The 25835-nt window shown below is 40.2% G+C and overlaps 1 protein-coding gene across 3 annotated transcripts in view; it reads right to left on the bottom strand.

Moving 5' to 3' along the window:
• Positions 1-25835, bottom strand: part of SERPINA10 (serpin family A member 10) — a 71191-nt gene that overhangs the window by 22578 nt on the left and 22778 nt on the right. For all 3 annotated transcript variants that reach the window (XM_053689385.1, XM_053689386.1, XM_053689387.1), the window contains 3 exons: positions 18335-19051; positions 14965-15238; positions 11448-11595 (listed from right to left, as the gene is read on the bottom strand). In XM_053689385.1, coding sequence (XP_053545360.1) covers positions 11448-11595; positions 14965-15238; positions 18335-19051 — 1139 coding nt within the window. The remainder of the gene's footprint in view (positions 1-11447; positions 11596-14964; positions 15239-18334; positions 19052-25835) is intronic.

The raw sequence follows: 25835 nt of genomic DNA, 5'->3' as shown, positions 1-25835 counted from the left end.
TAGTCCCTGCTGCTCTGTCACTTGCCTATACAGTCTGCTGATTGTATCTGTTGGTCCATAATCTACCTGTAGTACCTGCTGCTCTGTTACTTGCCTATACAGTCTGCTGATTTTATCTGTTGTTCCATAATCTGCCTGTAGTACCTGCTGCTCTGTCACTTGCCTATACAGTCTGCTAATTGTATATGTTGTTACATAATCTGCCTGTAGTACCTGCTGCTCTGTCACCTATCTATACAGTCTGCTGATTGTATCTGTTGTTCCATAATCTGCCTGTAGTACCTGCTGCTCTGTCACTTGCCTATACAGTCTGCTAATTGTATCTGTTGTTACATAATCTTCCTGTAGTACCTGCTGCTCTGTTACTTGCCTATAAAGTCTACTGATTGTATCTGTTGGTCCATAATCTGCCTATAGTCCCTGCTGCTCTGTCACTTGCCTATACAGTCTGCTGATTGTATCTGTTGGTCCATAATCTACCTGTAGTACCTGCTGCTCTGTTACTTGCCTATACAGTCTGCTGATTTTATCTGTTGTTCCATAATCTGCCTGTAGTACCTGCTGCTCTGTCACTTGCCTATACAGTCTGCTAATTGTATATGTTGTTACATAATCTGCCTGTAGTACCTGCTGCTCTGTCACCTATCTATACAGTCTGCTGATTGTATCTGTTGGTCCATAATCTGCCTATAGTCCCTGCTGCTCTGTCACTTGCCTATACAGTCTGCTGATTGTATCTGTTGGTCCATAATCTGCCTGTAGTACCTGCTGCTCCGTTACTTGCCTATACAGTCTGATGATTGTATCTGTTGGTCCATAATCTGCCTGTAGTAACCGCTGCTCTGTCACTTGCCTATACAGTCAACTGATTGTATCTGTTGGTCTATAATCAACCTGCAGTATCTGCTGCTCTGTTACTTGCCTATACAGTCTTATGATTGTATCTGTTGGTCCATAATCTGCATGTAGTACCTGCTGCTCTGTCACCTGCCTATACAGTCTGCTGATTGTATCTGTTGGTCCATAATCTGCCTGTAGTCCCTGCTGCTCTTTTACTTGTCTATACAGTCTGCTGATTGTATCTGTTGGTCCATAATCTGCCTGTAGTACCTGCTGCTCTGTTACTTACCTATACAGTCTGCTGATTGTATCTGTTGGTCCATAATCTTCCTTTATTCCCTGCTGCTCTGTCACCTGCCTATACAGTCTGCTGATTGTATATGTTGGTCCATAATCTGCCTGTAGTACCTGTTGCCTAGTTACTTGCATATACAGTCTACTGATTGTATCTGTTGGTCCATAATCTGCCTATAGTCCCTGCTGCATTGTCACTTGCCTATACAGTCTGCTGATTGTATCTGTAGGTCCATAATCTGTATGTAGTACCTGCTGCTCGTTTACTTGCCTATACAGTCTGCTGACTCTATCTGTTGGTCCATAATCTGCCTGTAGTACCCGCTTCTCTGTCACCTGCCTATACAGTCTGCTGATTGTATATGTTGGTCCATAATCTGCCTGTAGTACCTGTTGCCTAGTTACTTGCATATACAGTCTACTGATTGTATCTGTTGGTCCATAATCTGCTTGTAGTAACTGCTGTTCTGTCACCTGCCTATACAGTCTGCTGATTGTATCTGTTGGTCCATAATCTGCCTGTAGTACCTGCTGCTCCGTTACTTGCCTATACAGTCTGCTGATTGTATCTGTTGGTCCATAATCTGCTTGTAGTAACTGCTGCTCTGTCACCTGCCTATACCGTCTGCTGATTCTATCTGTTGGTCCATAATCTGGCTGTAGTACCCGCTTCTCTGTCACCTGCCTATACAGTCTACTGATTGTATCTGTTGGTCCATAATCTACCTGCAGTATCTGCTGCTCGGTCACCTGCCTATACAGTCTGCTGATTGTATCTGTTGGTCCATAATCTGCCTGTAGTACCTGCTGCTCCGTTACTTGCCTATACAGTCTGCTGATTCTATCTGTTGTCCATAATCTGCCTGTAGTACCTACTGCTCTGTTACCTGCCTATAGTCTGCTGATTGTATCTGTTGGTCCATAATCTTCCTGTAGTACCTGCTGCTCTGTTACTTGCCTATAAAGTCTACTGATTGTATCTGTTGGTCCATAATCTGCCTATAGTCCCTGCTGCTCTGTCACTTGCCTATACAGTCTGCTGATTGTATCTGTTGGTCCATAATCTACCTGTAGTACCTGCTGCTCTGTTACTTGCCTATACAGTCTGCTGATTTTATCTGTTGTTCCATAATCTGCCTGTAGTACCTGCTGCTCTGTCACTTGCCTATACAGTCTGCTAATTGTATATGTTGTTACATAATCTGCCTGTAGTACCTGCTGCTCTGTCACCTATCTATACAGTCTGCTGATTGTATCTGTTGTTCCATAATCTGCCTGTAGTACCTGCTGCTCTGTCACTTGCCTATACAGTCTGCTAATTGTATCTGTTGTTACATAATCTTCCTGTAGTACCTGCTGCTCTGTTACTTGCCTATACAGTCTACTGATTGTATCTGTTGGTCCATAATCTGCCTATAGTCCCTGCTGCTCTGTCACTTGCCTATACAGTCTGCTGATTGTATCTGTTGGTCCATAATCTGCCTGTAGTACCTGCTGCTCCGTTACTTGCCTATACAGTCTGCTGATTGTATCTGTTGGTCCATAATCTGCCTGTAGTACCCGCTGCTCTGTCACTTGCCTATACAGTCAACTGATTGTATCTGTTGGTCTATAATCAACCTGCAGTATCTGCTGCTCTGTTACTTGCCTATACAGTCTTATGATTGTATCTGTTGGTCCATAATCTGCATGTAGTACCTGCTGCTCTGTCACCTGCCTATACAGTCTGCTGATTGTATCTGTTGGTCCATACTCTGCCTGTAGTACCTGCTGCTCTGTCACTTGCCTATACAGTCTGCTGATTGTATCTGTTGGTCCATAATCTGCCTGTAGTACCTGCTGCTCTGTCACTTGCCTATACAGTCTGCTGATTGTATCTGTTTGTCCATAATCTGCCTGTAGTACCTGCTGCTCTGTTACTTGTCTATACAGTCTGCTGATTGTATCTGTTGGTCCATAATCTGCCTGTAGTACCTGCTGCTCTGTCACTTGCCTAAACAGTCTGCTGATTGTATCTGTTTGTCCATAATCTGCCTGTAGTCCCTGCTGCTCTGCTACTTGTCTATACAGTCTGCTGTGGTTTTATAAATAAGGCACTTGCAGTTTGGAGAGTCGTAATGGCCGCCGGGACTGACCATGATGACATAGCGGTTCTCTCCTTGAGGTGGCAGTAAGTGTTAGTGCATGCTTTCTGGGCTCATTGCAAATTGTGAGCTTCCAGGGTGGTGACTCTGTAAATACTGACTCTGGCTTCAATCTCAGTCAACTGTGGGATTCCGTAGTAAACCGGAACGTTTTGTTTTGAAGCCAGCTGATAGACTACTGAAGTTTTAGTCAGCAGGACAAGTAGGCACCTCAGCGGTATAGCTGAGGTATAGAGGATTGCCTGGGGATTGTTAGGAATCAAATTTGAAGCTATGTCTTCTGGTTGTTTGCATATGGACTAAGAGGCTTGCATGTAAGCTTTGCTTTAACACCCAGGTGGAACCACCCATTCGTTTTTGTTCCTCACATATTGAAAGAACTTTGTTTTACAAGGATAAACTTTTTGATCCTGAGCCATCATTATCGAAGGCTGATGCTGTCCAGGTTTCTCCTGTATCAGATATGCCGCATCTTTCTCCTCAAGCCTCCCAATCATTATTGTCTCCATGTGCAGTGCCCTGTGGTTCCTCTCATGTTCCTGTAGGAGTTTATATGCAAGACATTACTGCCCAGGTATCAGCTGCGGTATCTGAGGCGTTATCTGCCTTTCCCATGCTTCAGGGAAAGAGCAAGAGGAAATTTAAAGATTCAGTTAGTAAGGTTTTTGATCCAGTTGTGGCTAACCAGGGTGCATCGGTAGCATTTGAGGGTAAAATCTCAGACTCAGACAGTATAATTCCTTCTTCTGATGCTGAAGTTGTATCCTTCAGGTTTAAGCTGGAACACCTCCGTATGTTACTCAAGGAGGTTTTGGCTACCTTTGATGACTCCGATATGACTGTCATAGTCAACCCTAAGAAATCTAGTAAGTTAAACAAATACTTTGATGTTCCTTTCGCAGTGGAGGTATTCACTGTACCAGACCGTGCTACAGAGATTATTGCATGGGAGTGGGAGCAGCCTGGAATTCTTTTTTCTCCATCTCCAATTTTTAAGAAAATATTTCAGATAGTTGACTCCATTAAGGAGTCATGGCAGACAGTTCCTAAGGTGCAAGGAGCGATTTCCACTTTGGCCAAGAGAACCACTATTCCCATAGACGATAGCTGTTCTTTTAGGATCCAATGGATAAGAAGCTGGAGGCCTTACTAAAGAAGATGTGTGTTTCTTCAGGGTCTCCAATGGCAGCCTGTGGTGTGTATTGCCACTGTCACTAGTGCGGCAGCCTACTGGTTTGTTTTGTTGTCTGATTCTATTCAGGCAGATACTCCATTAGAGGAGATCTAGGACAGAATTAAGGCTGTTAAGTTAGCCAATTCCTTTATCACTGATGCTTTCCTTTCAACTCATTAAGTTGAAAGCAAAACTTTCTGGTTTTGCTGTACTAGCTCGCAGAGCCTTATGGTTGAAATCCTGGTCTGCGGATGTTTCATGTAAGTCCAAACTTTTGGCGATCCTTACAAGGGTAAGACCTTGTTTGGACCTGGCCTGGCTGAAATCATTTCAGATATCACAGGTGGAAAAAGATCTTTTCTGCCACAAGATAAGAGAAATAGACAGAAAGGACGTCAGAGTAATTTTCATTCCTTTCGTAACTTCAGAGGTAAGCCTTACCCTCCCTCTTCCAAGAAGGAACAGTCCAAGCCTTCTTGGAAACCCAGTCTTGGAACAAGGGGAATCAATTAAAGAAATCCACAGCTGATTCCAAGTCAACATGAAGGGTTTGCCCCCGATCCAAGATCGGATTTAGTAGGGGGCAGAATATCTGGACGACATTCTGGTTCAGGCGCTGTCTTTTCAACAAGCACACTCTCATACGGAGATCTTGTTGTCTTTTCTTCGCTCCCTCGGATGAAAGGTGAATCTGGGAAAAAGTTCCCTGGTTCCAGCTACAAGGGTAGTGTTCTTAGGGACCATAATAGATTTCCTATCGATAAAGATATTTCTGACAGAGGTCAGAAAATCCAAGATTTTCGACTATTGCCTTGCCCTTCAGTCGTCTCCTCGACCGTCAGTGGCTAAATGTATGGAGGTAATTGGTCTGATGGTAGCTTCCATGGACATCATCAATGGAACGGGGGACTATGCGGATCTGTCTCAATGAATAGATTTGGATCATGTGATGAGACTCTCTTCTCTGGAGGTTGTATCAGGAACACCTCTCCCAGACAATTTGCCTCCGCAGACCTTCCTGGGTGATTGTGACCACGGATGCCAGCCTGCTGGGCTGGGGAGTAGTCTGGGACTCGTTGAAGGCTCAGGGTCTATAGACTCGGGAGGAGTCAGATCTCCCCATAAACATCCTAGAGCTGAGAGCAATGTCAATGCTCTGCTGGTCTGGCATCAGTTAGCTTTAGCCTGGGTTTATCAGGTTCCAGTCGGATAACATAACATTGGTGGTGTACATCAACTACCAGGGAGGAACTCGGAGTTCCTTGGCCATGTAAGAGGTGGCTCAAAATGTTCAGTGGGCGGAGACCCACAACTGCGATCCACATTCAAGGAGTGGACAATTGGGAAGCGGATTTTCTGAGCAGACAGACTTTTCGTCCCGGGGAGTGGGAACTCCATCCGGAGGTGTTTTCTGGCTTGACCCTCAAATAGGGGGTGCCGGAGCTGGATCTCATGGCATCTAGGCAGAATGCCAAGCTCCCGAGGTACGGTTTGAGGTTAAGGGATCCACAGGCCATTCTGATAGCTGCTCTGGCGGTCCCTTGGAATTTCAGTCCTCCGTTCACTCTCCTTCCACGAGTCATTGCTCGGATCAAGCAGTAGAGGGCGTTGGTGATTCTCATAGCACCGGTGTGGCCTTGCAAGATCTGTTATGCAGACCTAGTGGAAATGTCATCTCTTCCACCTTTGAGACTACCTCTGAGGAAGGACCTTCTACTTCAGGTTCCCTTCCTTCATCCAAATCTCATTTCTCTAAAGCTAACTGCTTGGAGATTGAACGCTTAATTTTATCTAAGCGTGGGTTTTCCGAGTCGATCATAGAGATTTTGATCCAGGCTCACAAGCCTGTGACAAGGAGGTTTTACCATAAGATATGGTGTAAATATCTGTATTGGTGTGAATCCAGAGGTTACACTTGGAGTAGAGTCAGGATTCCTAGGATTTTGTCCTTTCTCCAGGAAGGTCTAGAGAAGGGTTTGTCAGCATAAACTCTGAAGGGTCAGATCTCTGCATTGTCTATTTTGCTGCATAAGCATCTGGCGGACGTGCCAGACGTGCAATCTTTTTGTCAGGCCTTGGTCAGAATTAGGCCTTTGTTTATACCTCTTATTCCTCCATGGAGTCTTAACCTTGTTCTTAAAGTTTTTTCAGCAGGCTCCATTTGAGCCTATGTATTCCTTAGATATTAAGAGGTTACCTTGGAGGGTTTTGTTTCTTGTTGCTATATCTTCTACTCATAGAGTCTCAGAACTCTCGGAGCTGCAGTGTGATTCCCCTTATCTTATCTTTCATGCTGATAAGGTGGTTCTTTGTAGTAAGTAGGTTTTCTTCCTAAAGTTGTTTCGGACAGGAATATTAATCAGGAAATGTTGTTCCTTCTCTGTGTCCTAATCCTTCTTCTCATAAGGAGCGTTTGTTGCACAACTTAGATGTTGTGCGTGCGATGAAATTCTACTTGCAGGCGACTAAGGTTTTTGCCAGTCTAATGCTTTGTTTGTTTTTCTGGGAAACGCAAGGGCCAGAAAGCTATGGCTACTTCTATTTCTCTTTGGCTTAAAAGTAAAAATCATTTGGCTTATGAGACTGCTGAACAGCAACATCTGAGACAATCACAGCTCATTCCACGAGGGCTGTTTCCTCTTCCTGGGCTTTCAAAAATGAAGCTTCTGTGGAACAAATTTGCAAGGCTGCAAGTTGGTCCTCTCTGCATTCTTTTTCCAAATTTTATAAATTTGACGCTTTTGCCTTGCGGAGGCTTCTTTTGGGAGAAAGGTTCTTAAAGCTGTGATGCCTTCTGTTTAGGTTTACCTGTCTTGTCCCTCCCTAAGCATCTGTGTATTCTAGCTTGGGTATTGATTCCCAACAGTAATTAAGATGCTGCCGTGGACTCACCATATCTTAGGAAAGAAAATAAAATTTATGCTTACCTCATAAATTTCTTTCTTTCCGGATATGGTGAGTCCATGGTCCCACCCTTTTTATTAGACAGGTTCTTTTTCTAAAACCTCAGGCACCTCTACACCTTTTGTTGCTTCTTTTCTCCATTTACCTTCGGTCGAATGACTGGGGGTTGTGGGAAGGGAAGCTGGGGTGCTCTTTGCCTCCTCCTGCTGGCCAGGAGTGGTATTCCCCAACAGTAATTAAGATGCTGCCGTGGACTCACCATATCCGGAAAGAAAGACATTTATCAGGTTAGCATACATTTTCTTTTCTTTGTTTTCAGAAAAAAATAAAACATATATTCCCAGGCCCGCTATGGCAAGTAACTAAGGGTTTTTTACCCTTTCTGCTCTGAACATCTCTGCCTTAAAAGATATTTAGTTCAATACATTTCAATTAGCTTATAATAATTATTTTCCTTTTCAGCAATACAACTACATTAGGAGAACTAACTTATTATGACTAATACATATTTATTTAGTATACGTATTTATACAAAGTGCAGGGAGGTAGCTATGTCACTGCTTGTTGAAAAAAAATGTATGCTTACCTGGTAAATTGTTTTTATCCGGTTATGGTGAGTCCGCGGCTTGAGTAATTACTGTTGAGAATATCACTCCTGGCCAGCAGGAGGAGGCAAAGAGCACCACAGTTAAACTGCTAAGTATTACTCCCTTACCCACAACCCCCAGTCATTCGACCAAAGCGAAATGGAGAAAAAGGAGTAAGAACTGTCTTAAAATAAAGGGTGGGGCCGTGGACTCACCATATCCAGAAAGAAACAAATTAATCAGGTAAGCATACATTTTGTTTTTCTTTCCTAAGATATGGTGAGTCCACAGCTTGAGTAATTACTGTTAGGAACCAATACCCAAGCTAGAGGACACGGATAAATAGGGAGGGACAAGACAGTCAGTCCTAAACAGAGGGCATGACCGCATGAAGAACCTTTCTCCCAAAAGAAGCCTCAGCCGAGGCAAAAATATAAAATTTGGAAAAAGTATGTAGAGAAGACCAAGTTGCAGCCTTGCAAATTTTTTCCACAGAAGCTTCATTTTTGAAAGCCCAAGAAGAGGAAACAGCTCTTGTGGAATGAGCCATAATTCTCTCAGGAGACTGGTGTCCAGCAGTCTCATAAGCCAACGTAATTATACTTTGTAACCAAAAAGAAAGAGTAGTAGCAGTAGCTTTCTGACCTTTACGTTTCCCAGAGAAACAGATAAAGAGGGCAGAGGACTGGCGAAAATCCTTAGTCGTCTGTAAGTTGAATTTAAGAGCACGTACAACATCCAAATTGTGTAACAAACGTTCTTTGGAAGAAGAAGGATTAGGACACAGAGAGGGAACAACACTTTTCTGATTGATATTTCTATTAGAAACAACCTTAGGAAGGAAGCCTAACTTAGTACGAAGAACCTCCTTATCGGCATTAAAAATAAAATAAGGGGAATCACACTGCAGAGCTGAGAGTTCTGAGACTCTTCGAGCAGAAGAGATAGTAACAAGAAACAAAACCTTCAAAGATAACAACTTAATGTCTATGGAATGCAACGGCTCAAACTGAGCCAGCTCTACAACTTTAAGAACAAGGTTAAGGCTCCAAGGAGAAGCAACAGACTTAAAGACAGGCCTGATTTTGACCAAGACCTGACAAAAAGATTGCACATTTGGCACATCCACCAAACGTTTATGTAGTAAAACTGATAAAGCAAAAATCTGACCCTTCAGGGTGCTGACTGAAAATCCCTTCTCCAGGCCTTCCTGAAGAAAATATAAAATTCTATGAATTCTAATTCTACTCCAAAAGTAGCGCTTGGATTCACACCAATAAAGATATTTATGCCATATTTATGGTATATCTTTCTAGTAACAGGCTTGCGAGCCTTAATCATGGTCTCAATGACCGACTCAGAAAAACCATGCTTAGACAGAATTAAGCGTTCAATCTTCAATCAGTCAGCTTCAGAGAAACAAGATTTGGATAAAAGAAGGGACCCTGAATCAGGAGGTCCTTCCTCAGAGGTAGTCTCCAAGGTGGTAGAGATGACATCTCCACTAGGTCTGCAAACCAGATCCTGAGAGGCCACACAGGGGCTATTAGAATCACTGACGCCCTCTCCTGTTTGATATGAGCAATGACTCGTGGAAGGAGAGCAAACGGAGGAAACAGGTATGCCAACCTGAAGACCCAAGGAACTGCCAGAGCATCTATCAGAACGGCCTGCAGATCTCTAGACCTTGAACCATACCTTGGAAGCTTGGCATTCTCACGAACGCCATCAGATCTAACTCCAGCACCCCCCATTTAAGGACTAAGCTGGAAAACACCTCCGGATGGAGTTCCCACTCCCTGGGATGAAAAGTCTGTCTGCTCAGAAAATCCGCTTCCCAGTTGTCTACTCCTGGAATGTGGATGGCAGATAGACAGCAATTGTGGGTCTCTGCCCACTGAAGAATCCAAGTAACCTCTTGCATGGCTATGGAAATCCGAGTTCCTCCCTGGTGATTGATGTAAGCCACAGAGCTTATGTTGTCTGATTGGAACCTGATATATAAGATGACATTTCTTAATGAAAATTAAATTCAAGAGAAGGAAGAAAAGCACTGAAAATAGCATGAAATAAAGAGGTGATTTAAATTTCTGCTGTATCTGATTCATGACAGCTTAATGTTAGGTAGACTATCCCTTTGAGCTATCAGTTTAAGATTATATTGAATCAAAGACCATTCGATTATTAAAATCATTGTCATAAATATTACACTGTGTGGCCTAATGTCATCATCAATTTTTATCAATATTAATTTCACATATACATACTTTCAAAGTATAATACACAATGTAACAAATGGTACTTACAAGTTCTGATGAGGGATTAATGACTCAAGTAAAGTGCAATTTGATTCGTTAGTGATAGTAGAAAATGTATATTTCAATCTGATGTCATTAATCACGTGATTATGCATTTACCAATAAGAAGTTGTGGAAAACTTTACTAGTTTGTGGGTTGTTTATTAGTTTGAGTATTGCGTCAAATTTGGTGCGAAGTGGAGAGTGGGACTTGTATTACATGCATTAAACGTGGTGCAAATAGATTTATCCCAAAAAAAGGAAGTTAGCTATATTATGTAATGTATTTATTTCATTTGTATCCCTATATCTACTAGTGCTCCAAATTTGAAGCAATACTTTGCACCAAATTTGGAGCAATAATATTGTCTCCTTGCTTTGTAATGAGAGACAAAGATGTAACATAATCCATAAGTAGGGTAACATCTCCCTAATTTACTTACTTATCTAATATGCTTCATTGTCTTGCAGCATCGACCATAACCTTTCTTTGCTTTTAGACTCACATTGATTTCTATGGCATTCGTGGCCTCAAGGGTGGTGGTTTGAATGTTAGGTATGCTGCGCCTGAATAGACGCGAGCGTACCTGTTGAATGTTTGATAAATTGACAAGAGGGTCAAATAGAGTAGAATGTGACTGGCGCATTATTAGTATTCCGTTCGAATAACACAAGCATCGATCTGCGTCGGATTGATATCACGGAGTGTATATTACGTCACACATTTCAACATTTGACACTTGTTAACTACGGCGGATCAACTTTTCGTCTAATTTGACGCGGACTTCCAGCACATTATCAGTTGAAGCTTTGATAAATCTGCCCCCGAGGGTAGAGAAACCCATACACAGACTGTAAGCAGAGTGATTTTTGGTGAGCAGGAAGAAGTAGATTGTTTGATTTTTGTTTTTAGTGATCACAGAGAACTGGGAAAGAAAATGAAGAATAAACAACAGCTTGCGCACACTGTTTCTGTGGGAATATACTTCTTTACTGTTCCTGTTGAGACGAGATTTTGTTAAAGCATTTGCACACAGTTTTTGTCACCTTCTATGAGTGATTACTGGATCTATCTACCTGCCAGTGTATAAATATAACCAAGAATAAGTATTGCCTAATGTATAATTATTGTTTTCATTTAGAATACGTTTACAATAAAAATAACCTGCTAGCTTATATGTTTAAATAATTTGGGGGATTTGCTTACCTCGGTTAACTTTATATTTCTTTCCTCTGTCATTCCTGTCAGGTTTGCTTTTCCAGTAAATATATTTTTTATTCCCAACTCTTGCAGAAATTTTTTCATTTCATATTTCTGATCTAATTTAAATTTTGGAAAGAAAATATCCATTTTCCTGTACAAAAACAAAATAATATTTTCTCATTTTTATTTATTAAAAAAAAAACAACGAAAAACAACAACAAAAAACTGCTCTGCTATTTCTTTTCTATGTTTATCAGTTTTTATCACTGGTGAGAAATTGTTTTAAATGACACGAAAGTGTAAAAATAAAATTTTCTTTTAAAAGAATATTTTTTTTTCACTGTGCATTTAGCCTCAGCAAAGGAGTAATAGACAAATAAAGTCACACACTATGGGGGAGATTACATATGGGGCGTAAATCTCAGCACAACTGCTGAAACCCACATTTCCCGTAAATTTACCTCACACATCAGGTGAATCACATAACGACACCGGCAGGGCAGATGCTATACTGCCGTAAGTCGAACAAACTGGCAAGGTTCATAAATGTGCGCAAATACACACTACTGGCGTCGCCAGCGACTTACACCCGTATAACAGCTTGCGGCACATAAGTTAAAAAAAAAAATTGAAATCCCAAATAAAAATCTAAACTTGCTAAAAAAAATAAAACCAACATGTCCAAACCCCTCCAATCCACCATCCCCTCACATGGCAACCACTAATATAAGTTTTTAACCCCTAATTTGCCTTCCCCCCATATCACAACTTCTAATAAAAGTTATTAACCCCTAATCTGCCACCCCCCACAACGCAAACTACTATATAAACCTATTAACCTCTAAACTGCCATCCCCCAACAACGCAAACTACCTAATAAACATATTAACATCTAAACCGCCAACCACCCGCAACGCAAACTACCTAATTAAACTATTAACACCTAAACCACCAACCCCCACAACGCAAACTACCTAATTACACTATTAACGCCTAAGCCACCAACCCCCCACAATGCAAACTACCTAATTACACTATTAACACCTAAACCGTCAACCCCCACAACCAAAAATATCTAATTACACTATTAATACCTAAACCGCCAACCCCCACAGCGCAAAGTATCTGAATACACTATTAACACTTAAACCACCACCCCCCACAATGCAAAGTAATTACACTATTAACTCCTAATCGCCAATAGATATGTGCAATTCATTTCGGATCGATTCGGAAAATTCAGCAAATTCGGAGATTCGGATCAAACCGAATTTCCGAATTAAAATACTGCAGAATTTACAGAATAAATCCGAATTAGTTTGGATTTATTCGGTAAATTCGGATGGCCATGGATTACACTAGTATTGTACAGTATATTAGGTTATATCACTCTGCTATGGGTTACACCTAATATATAGTACATAATACTAGTCTAATACACAGCACACATACCGAAATTCCGAATTTCCGAACCGAATCCAGCCGAATTTTTTCGAATCCGAATGAATCTGAAACGAATACGAAACAAATTCATTCGAAGTTTTCCGAATTCGAATCGATCCGAAACAAAATTCGAAAAACTCTGAATCGTTCCGAACCGAAACAAATTTTTCGATCATGCACATATCTAATCGCCAACCCCCACAACACAAAGTATTAATCTAATAACTAAGCCCCCTAACCAAACACCCCCTAAGTTAACCCCAATTAAAATACACTTACATAAAATATCAAAATACTAACTACATTAAAAATGATTTTAAAAACATAAATTACAAAAAAAAAAATAATTAACATTACCCAAAATAAAAAAATTACTTTAAATAAAATAAAACACCTAACATTACATTAAAAAAGACCTAGCATTACAATAAATAACAAACCAAATTATCTAAAATAAAAAAGTTATTCCTAATCTAATACCCCCTAAAAACAAAAAGCCACCCCAAAATAAAAAAAAAACCCTAATCTAACAATAAACTACCAATAGCCCTTATTGGTTAATACTTTGCGTTGTGGGGGGTTGGCGGTTTAGGCGTTAATAATTTAAGTTAGGTAGTTTGCATTGTGGGTGGTTGGCAGTTTAGGTGTTAATAGGTTAATTAGGTGTTGCATTGTTGGGGGATGGCGGTTTAGAGGTTAATAGGTTTATATAGTAGTTTACGTTGTTGAGGGTTGGCGGTTTAGAGGTTAATACATTTTATTACACATTGCAGGCGTCACCACATATGTGATTGCGCCCTATGTGCACTGCAGTGCGTTCCTAAGAAGGACATGGTTGGTGATTGATGGATACATAAATGCGCCAAAATTAAAAACTAACAATAAATATTCTGGTAGTATATTTAAACTTTTTTGTTGATTTATCAAGCAGTTGGATATTATATACATGACTATTTACTTTCTTAAATCTACTGAATAATTTCTCACTTAAGAATATATTACACTCACTGTGTCTAAGACAATTTATCAATGTTTCAAGTTTACAAATAAATTTGTGTTAATTTCGACATTTAAAGCAATGATAATGAACTGGAATTATGTCTTATTATCCCAAGGAATACTAGATACCTGAACTAAACTATTTAGGGCTGTCAAGTGTTTCATATACGTTACCTATGGTACAGGTCAAATAGGCAACGTCACATAAGATAGGATGTTGTAGAAGGTCTTGTGGACGCCAAACCTAACTAGACTTTATGCCAATATAAGGGGATGAGGATAAAAGTTAAAAACAATTAACTATGTGTTGGTGGACCCATGCACGATGCAGGCGTCATTATCATATTAAAGAAGTGTGTCCTACAGTATGCTCCTAAAGACAACCATGGGAAGGAGGCCTAAGGATATTATTGACTTCCTCCCCTATGATAGTCTGGTGAGGCCCAATTAAGGGCTAGATTACAAGTGGCGCGCTAATGTTGAAAGTGCAGCCCTTATAAACTAATTTTATTTTTTTTGCCTAAAAATAAATTTAGGTAAATGCTGTTCAAATTTAAATTTAAACTAATAATGTAGTATTGTTTTTTTACTTCCTCCTAATCCTCAATCAATAATAAGGTCAACTGCCTTTGCTTAAGTGATGCGGAGGGACACTCTTCTACAAATATAATGAAAAAACAGAATGATGTATTCATGACTGGAACGTGTTTTTAAAAAAATAAAATAAATGCCCTCTTTAAGATAATTATATATTAAAAAAATCCTACAATGTTCAGTTAACTTTAATTATATAAACAGACACATTCTAACTAAAAGTATTACCATAAAAACTAAAGCAATGAAAACAGACGGTTTCAGATAGTATAAGAATAGCCTTTACTGCTCCATATAGTTGGATTTTTGGGGCTATTTGACCAATTGGAAACCTTGTGATCACACTATAAGTTCATAATTACACCCCTTGATTTTGATTGGATGGGAAATAATTAAAGAAATATATATCAGAACAGAAGACATGAATGACATCATGATGAATGGTATAACATAAAAGAAAGCATTATTTTTTGAGAAATCATACCTTGACTTCATTTTGTGTAGCCAAGAATCTACTAGTTCTTTGGTTAAATGATCTTCAAGTGTCACAAAGTCTCCTTCCTTCTCTGGCATAACAATCAGCATGTGTGCATTCCCTTTATAATCAAGTTTCAGAACTGTACAGGATAACTCCTTATCAAACATTGAAGAGACTTTATCTTTCTTGTACATCATTGGCACTTGCACAGAGTTGTATTTATCTATAAAGAAGGTTTCCATCTCTGTTAAGGCTGGATTAAATGGGTATTCCCATTTACCTATGGAACAAATACAGATAAATTAATACAGGGACAATAAACTATAAAATATGGATATTGTGAAATGTGCAGCTAATTTCTGTTGGTTATTGTAAGAAGGCAAATTAATGGCTGTGGTCAACGGATTAAACTATGTAGTTTCATATTAATTGTGTGATGTTGGTGCTTAGAGCTGAGTTATCTTTTTGTATATACTACATAAGTCCAATGCCATTGCAGGTAAAATACTTCTCATTAAATAGATTCTCCTATGTAGTATCAGTTTTATTACCATAATTTTAGATAGACTGACTATTTATGGTAAAATTAGTAAAGTATTCAAAATATATTCTCTATAAGTTATGAAATATAAAGAGTAGTAAAAAAGTAGGAAGTGGCATAGTCAGGTTTAGTCTTTGCTTCATATATTGAGGCCGAATTATCAAAGGTATTGCGGATCAGGTCCGCAAGACCTCACTGAATGCGGAGAGCGATACGCTCTCCGTATTCAGCATTACACCAGCAGCTCACAATAGCTGCTGGTGCAACGCCGCGCCCTGCAGACTCGCGGCCGCCAGCAGGGAGATGTCAATCAACCCGATCGTACTCGATCGGGTTGAATTGTGGCGATTCCTGTCCGCCTCATCAGAGCAGGCGGACAGGGTAATGGAGCAGAAGACTCGCCAGAAACACAGGCCCACAAGCTCCATACGGAGCTTGATAAATGGGCCTCATAGTGTGCATTCATATTCCCATCTAGTTTAGTATATTTTTTTTACTAATAAAGATTAAATTGACTCATATTAATAATTTATCAATTAAAGAGACAGGAAAATTGGTAAGATACTACCAACATACTATCATGAAGCAAAAGTTCCAAAACATTCTTAAATACAAAGCTTTGCTAGCCATGTGCATGTGTGTGTGATTGGTAGACATTCCTATAAACCGTCACCATGTGCATGTGTGTGTCATTGGTAGACATTCCTATAAACCGTCACCATGTGCCCATGTGTGTGTGATTGGTAGACATTCCTATAAACCGTCACCATGTACCCATGTGTGTGTGATTGGTAGACATTCCTATAAACCATCACTGTGTGCCCATGTGTGTGTGATTGGTAGACATTCCTATAAACCGTCACCATGTGCCTGTGTGTGTGTGATTGGTAGACATTCCTATAAACCGTCACCATGTGCCCATGTGTGTGTGATTGGTAGACATTCCTATAAACCGTCACCATGTACCCATGTGTGTGTGATTGGTAGACATTCCTATAAACCGTCACCATGTGCCCATGTGTGTGTGATTGGTAGACATTCCTATAAACCGTCACCATGTGCCCGTGTGTGTGTGATTGGTAGACATTCCTATAAACCGTCACCATGTGCCTGTGTGTGTGTGATTGGTAGACATTCCTATAAACTGTCACCATGTGCCCATGTGTGTGTGATTGGTAGACATTCCTATAAACCATCACCATGTGCCCGTGTGTGTGGGTGTTGCCCTATGCATGATTGGTAGACATTCCTATAAACCGTCACCATGTGCCCGTGTGTGGGTGTTGCCCTATGCATGATTGGTAGACATTCCTATAAACCGTCACCATGTGCTTGTGTGTGGGTGTTGCCCTATGCATGATTGGTAGACATTCCCATAAACCGTCACCATGTGCCCGTGTGTGGGTGTTGCCCTATGCATGATTGGTAGACATTCCTATAAACCGTCACCATGTGCCCGTGTGTGGGTGATTGGTAGACATTCCTATAAACCGTCACCATGTGCCCGTGTGGGGGTGATTGGTAGACATTCCTATAAACCGTCACCATGTGCCCGTGTGTGGGTGTTGCCCTATGCATGATTGGTAGACATTCCTATAAACCGTCACCATGTGCCCGTGTGTGGGTGTTGCCCTATGCATGATTGGTAGACATTCCTATAAAACGTCGCCATGTGCCCGTGTGTGGGTGTTGCCCTATGCATGATTGGTAGACAATCCTATAAGTCAGCAACAGTACAGGTGTGCACGCACATTACAAACAAATGGCTATAGATGTTTTTTTTGTTTTTTTATTGCTTTGCATTCAAATTATTATGGTCAGGAAATACTTTTTCTGCTCCCCAGAATAATTTCCGCAAGCGCCTTTGCTGCGTTGTTGTTTTGTTTGTAATGTTGTTTCCATTCAGAAAACTGTGTTAATACATCTGAAAATGGTCTTGTTCCTTAGAACATTCCCTTAATGCACTGTTGCTTGTCTATGCCTAACTATTTAACACTCCCAAAGTGATTAAACACATTTTTAAATTTAGCTCTGGAGCTGCAGTTTGCTTCCAAGCTGAACATGGCCATTTATTGGCAACTATACACATATGCTGCAATCAGGGCTGCCCTTTGGTCAGGGCAAGAGGGGCACCTGCCCAGGGCCCTGCGCTTTGGGGGGCCCACACTGCCAGGGTTGATGGTATGAAAAGGTGCAATGTACATCCTGTATTTAGTATATGAAGAAGTGTTTATGGTATTAGGAGGTGTAATACATAATATTATTCTTTATATAGGTATCACTGAATGATGGAAAATGTGTGGTCCATACAGGGGGCAAGCAAGGCATACAGGGGAGGGGAATAGGAGCGATGTGCTGAGGTGGCCCCATAAATTTGTCTTGCCCAGGGCACCACAAATTCTAAGGGTGTCCCTTGCTGCAATAATTGGCTCAACGACCATGTGCAAAGTAAAAATAATTGTAGAGTGTTGATCTCGTTCTTAATGCAACCGTGTGTTTAAAATCTTTACAAGGTTGAACACATAGGTATAAGCAATCACTATTGTCATAAGAATTTTTCTTTATGCTACACAAAAATATTATGTTTGTAATAATTATGTTTATATTCTCCTTTACACCTTATAGGGAAATGCTGATTTTCATAAGGAACCCCATTACTTTCTATTAAAAGCAGCTCAAATAGTTTGGGCCCTTTTTGCATTCCATGTTGAAAAGTTATGTTGCTAGTTATTGTAGAAGTTATTCCATTGAGGTCACTATTTTCAAAGCAATTTTTCACTTGTTTTTGAGTTTTTTCAGATTTACAAAAACAAAAACAATTTAGCCATTGCTTACCTTTAAAAAGGATATAGTCAAGAAGTAAGAGCTTAGTCTGTGGGTCAATCTCATCGTAAAGATCAGGAATTTTACCCTGTGATTTTTTCTTAACAACATTATTAATGATGTGCTTGGAACTGGAGTTGTGGAAATCAATATTTTGATATTCCATATCTAAATACTGCTTAGATATATTAAGAAATTCCTCTTTGATGGGGAAGGTTTCATGGATGAAGGAAAAGCTTCCAAGGTCTAAAATAAGTTTGTCATTTGCAGTGATTCCCTTTCTAAGTTTTTTTATCAATTCATGCAATAAACTTGGATTTTCAGGGATGTCAAATGCATTTAAATTTAGTCCATGCAGTAACTCTTTGTGTGTACTTCCTTGGGCACCAAGCAATAGGGAAGCAAGTCCAAAAGACATACTGAATGGGGAGAAAAATATATTATTATCATGTTTATCAGCCATTTTTCTGTACAGGTTAAATCCAAAATTGCTATTCATATCTGTTAGGTTATAAACAGACAATGTAACCGGTAGCTCTTCATTAGTGTGGTTTAAATAAAAAGGGTTTGATAGATCTTTTGGAGATGTTTGGTTTTTTGTTTTCCAGTTCACATATTTGTCCGATTTTGGACCTTTGCCTCCTTTGGTAGAAGAACTGTTGACTTCTAAGAATAGACTTAAAAGAAGGAGGAGATAAAGTCCCCTGCTCATGATGTGGCTTTCTAGGTCTGAAATAAAAGAAAACAATATTTGCATTTAGTAATGAGTCATGCTAAATTAATGCAAGAAACGTTTATTTAATGATCTACATTTTATTGAGCAGTTATGGTGACAGATCTTACAACACTCCAGCTTGTCATGGCTGGTGAGAAACCTGCTGATTCTAACACCACTTCCCTACTCTATTGACAGTATATCCTGTTTTTCAGGGACTTCCTAATGTAATCTTGCCACTGGATTGCCCAACCTTGCACGTGAACCTGCCAAAATCAACCTTAGGTTAGACCAGCTTCCCCCTGTCCCCACTTATCACCCTGACTGTGTCCTAGTCTTTTTTTGGCATTATTTATTAATTTATTTATATATTTGCAGTCTAATTTTTTTTTTTAAATGTTTTTTTTTTTTATTGAGGTTATCACAGTAGGTACAATACAGTAAGCATACGGTATACTGGAAATACAATAATCCAATCTGAGTGTAGATAATAACTTTGCGGTATAGGATAAGCCAGTGATTTTCAACCTTTTTTTTGCCGTGGCACACTTTTATATATGAAAAAATGCTGCGGCACACCACCATCCCAAAATTTTACAAAATAACACATTGTAACTTAATACAGTGTGTGTGTATATATATATATATATATATATATATACACACACACACACACACTGTGCTGTTGGTAGATGGGGTTGTGGGGTTGGTAGATGTGTGGGAAGTATGTGGAACAGCCCCATTTCAGCAGATCTTTGGGCAAGTCCACCAAATGTGTAATGGTGTCCTCAGGTCATTACATCCTCTCCAGCAACTTGGCAAATTAGTATGGGAGATTTTAAAGAGTCGTATAGGAGTTAAGTGCCATTGGCATAATACTTTTACAACTCATACAGTGAGACACAGTAGACAGCATTCTACCATGTTGATAAGGGAAAAGTTGTCGTCAGTGGTTTAGTGTAAGTGTGGCCATTAGCGCTTATTGAGTGAATGCGGGCGGATGCTGTTTTTTTGTCTCAATTTGCATGTAATCTGTCTGCTTTATTGCCTTTATGATACAAAAGTTATTTTAGTTTATGTAGCCTATACAGTTTTTTCAGTTTCAAGCTGTAAAATTTTCTGTTTAAGGTCCGTAAGTTGGTCTAGGAGCGTTGGGGTAGGAGTCGACTTATCTTGTTGTGAGATAGCTTGGAGCTGATTTTGCAGATGTGCAAAGGTGGCTCCACTTCTGTTTTTATAGTCACCGCTAGTTTAAGAAAGGAACCCCTGATAAACGCTTTCAGGGACGCCCAAAGGTTAAAATCTGTGACCTGTCCTCTGTCTTTAGTTTCTATGAATGTGGCAAGGTCTTGTTTCATAAAGGTAATAGCTTCTGGGGATGAGAGCAGTTTTAGTGGGAGCCTCCAGTAAGGAGGTGAATGCGAGAGAGAGTCCAGTTGCAGGTAGACTGGGTCGTGGTCTGACCAAGAGCATGGAGGGATCCAAGATCTGGTAACTTGATCTAGTAATCTAGGGTTACAGAAGAGAAAATCTATGCAAGAGTATGAGCCATAAACACTAGAATAATAAGAGTAATCCTGAGAGGAGCTATTTTTTGCTTGCCAAATGTCAAATAAATTGAATTGAGTCATCAAAGTTTGGAATTTAATGGCGAGATCTAAAGTGAGCTTGTCTGTTTTTCAGGAAGAGGAGGATTTTTGTCTATGGATGGGTTCCAGATCAAATTAAAATCTCCTACAAGTAAAATATGAACTTGGCTCGATCGATCAAGAGCAGTAAAAACTTGTGTAGCTTAGCAATCTATTTTTTATTAGGGCGATAGTAGGAGGCTAGAGTATATAGGACATTATCCAATTTACAAATAAGAATTATATATCTGCCCTGTGGATCTGTTTCAGTGTGAATTTTCTCATATGAAATTGACTTGTGGATTAAGATCGAGACCCCCTAGATTTTTGGGTAAAGAACGCTGCTTCTATAACTGGGGATAGTTTAGGGAAACTATTTGGGCGCCACTTTGGGATCGTAGGAAAATACTGAATTTCGTTGGGGAGTTGAGACCTCTGACATTATGTGTCACACACCTGTAAGCTATTGTTAATGGGGTAAAGGTGAACTATATATTAGAAAAGAGACAGAAAAGGGGGGGGGGGGGAGAATGAGCTGGGGAACCCAGTGGAGAAGTCAAAACAAAAATAGCTATAGTAGGGATAAGCTACTAGGGGATGCGGTATTCAAAAGTAGATAAACCGTGTAGGTAGCCTCTGATCACCAGTCAGAGTGCGTTATTGGGGGGGAAGGGCAAATGATGTAGGAAAGAAGACACTATGGGGCCGATTTACTAAGTTGTAAATTGGCCCCAATGCAGCTGTTTCTGTGTGAGCCTTCAGGCTCGCCGGAAACAGCAGTTAAGTCTTAAAGTGAAAGTAAATCCTAGAGTTTTACGAACGCTAGGATTTACTATTGAAACAAATAAAGGGCACTTTCATTCATGAAGTATAATATACTTCATGTAGAAAGCTCCTTTATTTTTAATTCAATTGATCGCCTTTTTAGCTGCTTCGGCAGCACACGGCTAAATTTGTTTTTGGCTAAGTGGTGACGTTTTCACCTCTTAGCCAATAGCAGTGCAGTAAATCCGGTTTGGCGCCCATGGGAGCCAGATTTACCGCACTGCTATTGGTTAAGAAGTGAAAACGTCACCTCTTAGCCAAAATATATTTTAGCCGTGTGCTGCTGTAGCAGCTAAGAATGGCGACTGATTTAATCAAATAAAGGAGCTTTCTACATGAAGTATCTTATACTTCATGAATGAAGGTGCTCTTTATTTGTTTCAATAGTAAATCCTAGCGTTTGTAAAACGCTAAGATTTACTTTCACTTTAAGACCGCTGCTCCTTAACTGGTCCGCCGCCTCTGAAGCAGTGAACAGCAATCAACCCGATCCTATATGATCGGGTTGAATGACACCCCCTGCTAGTGGCCCATTGGCTGCAAATCTGCAGAGGGCGGCATTGTACAAGCAGTTCACCAGAACTGCTTGTACAATGTTAAATGCCGACAGCATTCAGCGATTTTGGGTGGACATGATCCGCTCAGCGTATGGAGCCCCTTGTTTCTAAAGTCCGCTGCTCCATAACTTGTCCACCTGCTCTGAGGCCGCGGACAGAAATCAACCAGATCGAATATGATCGGGTTGGTTGACATCCCCTGCTAGCTGCCGATTGGATGCAAATCTGCAGGGGGGTGGCATTGCACCAGCAGTTCACAAGAAATGCTGGTGCAATGATAAATGCTGACAGCGTATGCTGTCTGCATTTGTCGATGTTCAGCGGATATGACACGCTACATTGTATCATGTCTGCTCGCACTTTAATAAATATACCCCATAGAGTTCTTGAAGATTCCTCTTGGTTCAACCCCACCGCAGGAGTTAAACACATAGTTAACACAAACCTAAGAGGATAGGAATCCCCTCCCCTTTGCTTTTACATATTTATTGCCATTTTTACAGTGATCACTTGCAGAATCACTAAAAAGAAAACCTCTGACTTCCTTTTTCCTTATGATGTCATCATATACACAAATGGTGACATCACAGACAGTTACATCCCACATTGAAGCACTTTTTTTGTACTTTTATGCCCATTTAAACTACAACATTTTACTTCTAAAGTGAGAAAAGGGACTAAAATGCCTAAAACGTCATATTTTACAATTATTACAGACACTGAGCAATAAACATCAGTATCTTTCTAGATAGCTCTCTGGCAGGCTTGGGTGAATGGGGATGTCAAGTATAAAAAAGTGCATAATATAAAATAAGTGTCAAGCATATTATTGAACTACATAGGGACTAACCCATACAAATAAGGGTAACAGATTTTTGCGTACATTCATGTAGTCAGCTTTTGACTATTGGGAGGGTCACAAGGACTGTTTAAGTTTGTGATGTTATAGTATCTGATTTGTTATGTATAATGTGCAGTTTACACACACTCATAAAACTGTTCCACAACTCCTAAGATCAAAAGACAAAGACACGAGGGGCAAATTTACCTGGCGAACGAGCAAGACATGTCTGGCACTAGCTCAGTGAAAGCATCAATATGTCTTCATAAAACCATAAGTTTGGTAAAGATTGGAGACGAAAAATCCCACAGCTAGTGAGGTAAACCAACCCTGAAGCATACTTGACCCTGATAGAGCTGACCCGCGGTCCTAGAAGGAGAAAAGGCCTGACGAGCCCATTGCATATACAAAGTGAGGCTCTCTCGCATCAAACTCTTCCTGCAGTACCACGGCCTGAGTTTACTGCATCACAACTACTGGAGATAGAGCAATACACAACAATCGCAAGAAACTAAAATCTACGGATCCTTTGGGCATAACTAAAGTGCCTTCTCCTTGACGATGCTGATGGAACTTCAGATCGGAGTCATCTGTAAGTAATCTCTACATGTACCACTGACGCATATACAGGCCCCTAATTGTTTCTTCCTCCTAACTTACCAAGGGACTCAGCCTATTTTTTATTGCACAAGTCACCACCATGAGTCCTTAAACCCTTGGAGGGGCTGGGGGGGACCACCAGGCCTAGATGTCCTTTTTTCTCTAACACTGTACGTGTGTCTAGCCTAAGGACAACAGACTGCAATACTAGCTAACTTTGCTGCATTTTCCTTTGATCAGCAATGGCGCAATCCTGCAAAAAAGAAATTAAAGGCCACTAACCAACCTAGACGAACAGTAATGAACCATTTTGCAACCCCAACTGACCCTGCAGATGACGGACACAATTATAAAATGCTACTGACACAAGATGGTGAACCAACTGATCTAGTAGCGTCTACCCTCCAAGAGTTACAAACCACAGCTCCAGCTCAGGTAACGCCCACCTTCATACTAGACTCTTTAAAATCTTTATTGGAAGCCGATCATTCCTCTTTTAAGTCTCAAATCTTGGCCTCTATATCGGATATTAAAAAAGACCTTGCCACAACTAGTGAAAGGTTAGGAACAGTGGAAAGAAAGCAAGGGGACTCAGTAGTGGATCTGCTTATGCTCAAAACCTTGCTGATCAAATTACTGCCCTAGAACACAAGCTAGCTAATATGGAAGACTACTCAAGGCAGAACAACTTGAGGATAAGAGGGATCTCTGAAACAGTTCCTCCCAGAGAGCTTACTACTTTCTTGACTGAATTTTTTGGACTCTTAGCCCCTACATCGACTGAGTGCTTTATAGATCAAGCTCATAGGGCTCTCAGACCTAGAAACCTGGCTACAACAAACCCAGAGATGTGGTAGTATGCTTACATTTCTATACATACAAAGAAAGTGTACTACGTGCTACTACTTCCTGAAACCTACAAAGACCTTAAATACACTGGGGATATCCAATTAAACTCCTCATCACAAAAGATAGCTGGCAACACACGGTTACTTCTGTTGAGCAAAGGATAAACTTAATGAACTTGTGGAATGTCCCCATACACACCAGCCACCCTCAACCACCTACTCTGAATGTTTCAGCCTCCATTTGGGAACCACTCCCACAGCGACAACAATCCGCTCCTGCTGTAGCTGACTGATAACCACCTTAACACACAGCAGAGGCTTCACTAGCATCAGGATACATTTCATTATATAAGTATTCTACACAGATGTGTTCTTATCCATCTTGATAACAAACTCTGCTCAGGTATGACACACCTTTATTGTTTTAAAGTTTTACCTAGTTTGTTAGGTAAAAGTTCTAAATGCATTTTGCTAATACTATTGCCAAGTTCTAAATATGTTATGTTGCCTGTTTCCACAATAGTTATGTGCTTGTCTCTGCATCAATGCCCCCGTTTGGGGTATGGCTTTGAAATGTTAATATTTACTACCTGACTTGCTTCTCACTAATACCAGTGCCCACGTTTGGGCTCTGATTTAGCAATATCCATATGTACAACCAGATACACCACTACTGTAATAACCTAGTTTCCACTAAGAATAACTGATTCAAGTGTTTTTTTTAGAGACTACACACAAGTTAATTTCTTCTAACAACAGCCCGCTCTTAGAGTAGCTAACTAATATCCACCTTACCATACAGCTGAGATTCCATAATCATTAGGATACATCTCATTATATAACTAAACTAAACAGATGTGAACCTATGTTTTTGTTTTATCAATAAACTCCATCCAGGTTGGACACCCCCTACTGTTTTAAAGTCTTACTTCAGTTTGACTACTACCAATTTCTAACTGTGTTATACTACTGACCTACATAATATTTTTGTACATGTCTCACATCAGTAATTTTGCCCACGTTTGGGTCACGGCTTTATAACATTACTATATACCGCTGGATACACCACCACTTTAGAAAACTGGTTCATACTGAAAAGATCTGATTCAGGCATTATTAAGATTTACATAAACTGTTATATTTCTTTGTTTGGTATGTGCATGTCCCTCATCAGCAACAATGCCCACATTTGGGGTATGGTTTTGTAATATTAATATTTACTACTAGACCTGCACTGGCACCACTGCCCACGTTCAGGCTCTGATTTATCAATATTCATATGTACTGCTGGATACGCCACTACTGTAATAATCCGGTTTCCACCAAGAATGATTGATTTGAGTGTCTTTTTATGAACTACACGCACTGTTTCTTCTCACAACTGGATACATCTCATTATATAACTAAACTATACAGATGTGATCCTATCTTTTAGCTTTGTCAACAAACTCCACCCAGGCTGGGCTCCGCCCTACAGTTTTAAAGTTTCACTTAGACAG

Source organism: Bombina bombina, chromosome 1, assembly GCF_027579735.1.
Source record: "Bombina bombina isolate aBomBom1 chromosome 1, aBomBom1.pri, whole genome shotgun sequence".
Lineage (NCBI taxonomy): Eukaryota > Metazoa > Chordata > Amphibia > Anura > Bombinatoridae > Bombina > Bombina bombina.
The sequence above is the reverse complement of the archived record's forward strand: the minus strand, read 5'-3'. Positions and strand labels throughout refer to the sequence as shown.